The sequence below is a fragment of the Gigantopelta aegis genome, chromosome 3 (genome assembly GCF_016097555.1).
Source record: "Gigantopelta aegis isolate Gae_Host chromosome 3, Gae_host_genome, whole genome shotgun sequence".
Taxonomy (NCBI): domain Eukaryota; kingdom Metazoa; phylum Mollusca; class Gastropoda; order Neomphalida; family Peltospiridae; genus Gigantopelta; species Gigantopelta aegis.
The window spans coordinates 49,436,033-49,440,483 of record NC_054701.1 but is presented as its reverse complement, the minus strand read 5'-3'; the positions used below and the strand labels follow the sequence as shown (position 1 = coordinate 49,440,483).

The window sequence follows — 4,451 nt, the reverse complement described above, 5'->3', positions numbered from 1 at the left end:
CGTGGTACAGTTTTGAATATAAGCCATGTTAATCATGGAGACAAAAAACAAAACACATACGCCATTTTGTTTTAGCTTCTTTCTTAATTTCCTCCAAAGGGTGTCAGGCACTAACGATTTTTTTCGAAGTAGAGGACGTCGGCGGTAATAATTGTGTGTGTGTGTGTGTGTGTGTGTGTGTGCATGTGTATGTGGTGTGCGTGTGCATGTGTCTGTGTGTGTGTATATGTGTGTATGTATGTGTGTGCGTGGTGTGTCTGTGGTGTGTGTGGGGTTTTTTGTGTGTGCGTGTTGTGTCTGTGTGTGTGTGTGTGTGGTGTGTGTATATGTGTGTGTCTCTCTCTTTCTCTCTTTCTGTGTGTGTGTGTGTGTGTTTGTGTGTGTGTGTGTGTGTGTGTGTGGTGTTTGTGTGTGTGTGGTGTTTGTGTGTGTGTGAGGTGTGGTGTGGTGTGTGTGTGTGTGTCTCTCTCTTTCTGTGTGTGTTTGTGTGTGTGTATATGTGTGTGTGTGTGAGAGAGAGAGTGTGTGTATGTATGTGTATGAGTGTGAATGTGTATGTATGAGTGTGAATGTGAATGTATAAGTGTGTGTATGTATGCGCTCGCGTCTCTGTGTGTGTGTGTGTGTGTGTGTGTGTGTGTGTGTGTGTGTGTGTGTGTGTGTGTGTGTGTGTGTGTGTGTGTGTGCAAACTAACTTTATCCTATTTGGTGTTTTAAAAATGAAATTATATATTAATTATTTTAGACAGATAAGACGTAATGTGTACGGCGCGCGCATGTCAGTGGCACGTTGAGTGACAAACGGTGTTGCTTAGTTAGGCCTAAAAAATACAATGTGTTTCCGGATACCCGACCCTATATTTTTCTTTCCAATATATTTATTTATTTATTACTATTATTATTATTGTTGTTGTTGTTGTTAATTTGTTGTTGTTGTTGTTATTATTATTATTATTAATTAATTTTTATTATTTATTTATTACACTTTTTTTTTAAGCCTTACAGCTGTTCTGTTTGGCTTTCTGTTACAGTTACAGGTATACCTTTCCGAGATGGGTCTGTATGCTGTGCTTAATGTGAAGTGAGTAAACACGATTAAAGCTTCAGTGTTGGGCATTCAAAATACTGTGTATCAACTGTTGTTTTCTTCTCCTTTCTGGATATTAGACCCTATTTACAGTCTCTAGAGTGTAGTTTTAGTGAGAAAGTGACGTTTCGTTGCATCTCTCTCTCTCTCTCTCTCTCTCTCTCTCTCTCTCTCTCTCTCTCTCTCTCTCTCTCTCTCTCTCTCTCTCTGTGTGTGTGTGTGTGTGTCTCTCTGAATGTGTGTGTGTGTGTGTGTGTGTCGTCTGTACATCTATGAGTATGTGCGACAAGTGTACTAACATTATAATATTTTATATGTGTTGAGTGCGTCGTTAAACAAAACATTTCCTTCATTCTTAACTACGGTTAATTGGGCTTCTAATTGTGTGGATGTCCCGATGGCCGAGCGGTTACGGTGTGGTAGGTTCGAATCCTGTCAATTGACACTTTCTATTTTAAAATATTACTATCCATTGGCTATTTCAATCTGTCAGTCTGTCTAGGATTCTAACACTGCTTATTTTGTTACGTTTTCAGATATATATGGTCAGCGGTGAAGTACTTGAAAATTCGAATACACCGACTAATCACAACAAGGTATGCTGTTAAGACGGCTGTATTTGCTGTTATTTCCATACAGCTCATATGGTTCACCTACTTGAAAATCAGCAGAGACTGGTGTTTCAAGGGACATCAGCATTGCTGTGAACAAAAAACTCCAGAATTTGACCCAAATGTACTAACATTTTTTAGTCGGAACGGAAGTGACGTCAGTGCAGGTACGCAGACGGAATACAAGGACTATTTGATAAATCCAAGCTCTCTCTGCGCGAATCGTGACGTTTTTCTTGTCATATTTGTTACGTCAGCGCCTGACCATTTTGAAATCAGGAATGGCATACGCTACACGTGGGGTCTACATGCCCGCGACGATGACGTCATTGTGAGAATGGTATTCGTGATTGGACGAACATCGGACAGCAAGGTACAGGAGCGCATAAGGAGAGAGAGTATAATAAAAAGTGATATTATTCAAGCCAGTTTCGTCGACTCGTATCGGAATCTGACTTTAAAAACCATGTCAATACTGTACTGGGTCTCGCACCACTGCGACGAGGCGAGATACACCATGAAGGCTGACGACGATGTGTTCGTTCACATTCCAAACTTAGTAGCAGTTTTACAGCGCTTCAACGAGAAACCCCGTATCATACTGGGCACGGTCATTGCTTCCGGTTCACCCCACCGAGAATCGTCCAGCAAGTGGCACGTGGACTATAACATGTACCCATTTTCCAGTTACCCTTCCTTCGTGAATGGACCGGCCTATGTTCTTTCCCATGACCTCGTTGCTGTTCTCTTGCGAAGGTCAACTTCCCTGAGGCTGCTGTGGCTGGAAGATGTGTTTATCACCGGCATTTGTGCCCAAGGTGCCGACGTCGTATTCATTGGCAACTGTGGCTTCGGCATCGAAAAGAAAGCTGCTGAAGACTGGATTCTGTCCAGTCGAGAAGTTACTGGTCACCAATACTCGCTTCAGGACATGCGTTCACTGTGGAATAAGCTACACAACTGGGGCATATATTCGCATATTCTTCGTTTCTTGGCTATCCTAGTGGGATCTTGAACAACAAAGTGTATAGTATGGTTAAGTCTGTTGGAATGTGTGTTAGGTGCACTGTCTGGGTATGTTGGTACGCTGCTTATATCATGAATGAATGAATGAATGAATGTTTAATGACACCCCACCACGAAAAATGCATCGGCTATTGGGTGTCAAACTATGATAATACAAACAAATAAAGTGATGATCAACAACAATATAAAAATTCAAGATTTAAATAAAAACAGTGTAAAGAACTGTGCAAAAATACAAATATCAATAAGATAGATACTGACTTTTACTCAAAATTTCAATTGTATCTCTAAGAAAACAAGGGAATTTGTGCTATATTGGCCATTCTCAAAGAGAATGTTACACCCCTGCACCACGGTGAGGTTACAGCACGCGCAGGGGCTGCTTATATCAATTTTCTTAGTAAATGTTAACATTATCGACAGTGGGAATTAATTTGGTTCGTTTGAACCTGAAATAAGATGTTACTGTCCATTTTAATCACATCTGTTTGTAGCTTAAACAGTATAGACATGCTTGAGTTTTTAAAATGTGTATTTGGTAAATCATACAGGAAGGGGAATCGTAACTGTACCTTTACGCTAATGGAAGCGGCCCTCGGTGGTGTCGTGGTTAAGCCATCGGACATAAGATTGGTAGATACTGGGTTCACAGCCCGGTACCGGCTCCCACCCAGAGCTAGTTTTAACGACTCAGTGGGTTGTTGTAAGCCCACTACACCCACTTTTCTCTCACTAACCACTAACAACTAACCCACTGTCTTGGACAGACATCTCAGATAGCTGAGGTGTGTGTGCCCAGGACAGCGTGCTTGGATATAAGCACGCAAATGAGTTGAAAAAAAAGAAAGAAATGTTTTATTTAACGACGCACTCAACACATTTTATTTACGGTTATATGGCGTCAGACATATGGTTAAGGACCACACAGATATTGAGAGGAAACCCGCTGTCGCCACTATATGGGCTACTCTTCCGATTAGCAGCAAGGGATCTTTTATTTGCGCTTCCCACAGGCAGGATAGCACAAACCATGCCTTTGTTGAACCAGTTATGGATCACTGGTTGGTGCGAGAAATAGCCCAATGGGCCCACCGACGGGGATCGATCCCAAACCGACCGCGCATCAAGCGAGCGCTTTACCAATGGGCTACGTCTCGACCGCAAATAAGTTGAAATTAATTAATATATAGTGGTGTTGTGACATGGGCGTACATAGGATTTTGAAAAGGGGGGTTCCAAAATAGAGGATTTTGAAAAGGGGGGTTTCAAAATAGATTGCAAAGATATTGGGCATATATTTCTGTGTTGAGTAAATATAATAATGTCAGATATCAATGTCAGATATATTAAATTATTAAAAAAAGCTATTTCAGGGGGTGTTCGGTCGAACCCATCGAACCCCCCCCCCCCCCTCCCACCTATGTACGCCCATGTGTGACTGAACAAAGGAGAGGTTATGTGGATATAACATTACGTTAACGTTTGTCTGACACAACACCAAGTCGACATTGAGACAGTGGAAGTAAAATCCTCGTGTCTTAATATGGGATTACTGTACATGGATATATAACAAACATATTTCAGTTGCGAATTATATCTCGAATCGAGTTAACAAATACATCTATACAACTGTAACAAAGTTCGCAGTTGGTTCAGCTTCAACATGAATAGTTATATAAATAAATTACATGTATGTATTTGTTCGGTTGTAGTCTCTAGACAATGGT

The 4,451-nt window shown here is 41.2% G+C and overlaps 1 protein-coding gene across 1 annotated transcript; it reads left to right on the top strand.

The window, feature by feature from the left end:
• Positions 1-1,014: 1,014 nt before the first annotated feature.
• LOC121390702 (beta-1,3-galactosyltransferase 1-like) lies at positions 1,015-2,764 on the top strand. The gene is made up of 2 exons (XM_041522594.1): positions 1,015-1,081; positions 1,624-2,764. The coding sequence occupies exons 1-2, from the start codon at positions 1,053-1,055 to the stop codon at positions 2,711-2,713; spliced, it is 1,119 nt and encodes a 372-aa protein (XP_041378528.1). The 5' UTR covers positions 1,015-1,052; the 3' UTR covers positions 2,714-2,764.
• The last annotated feature ends 1,687 nt before the right edge of the window (positions 2,765-4,451 follow it).

What these genes read in the sequence shown, in the direction of transcription:
- LOC121390702 (XM_041522594.1), top strand. Translation starts at nt 1,053, where the DNA reads ATGGGTCTGTATGCTGTGCTTAATGTGAA. An exon ending in TATGCTGTGCTTAATGTGAA is followed by an intron (nt 1,082 to 1,623) that starts GTGAGTAAACAC and finishes TTACGTTTTCAG; the next exon opens with ATATATATGGTCAGCGGTGA.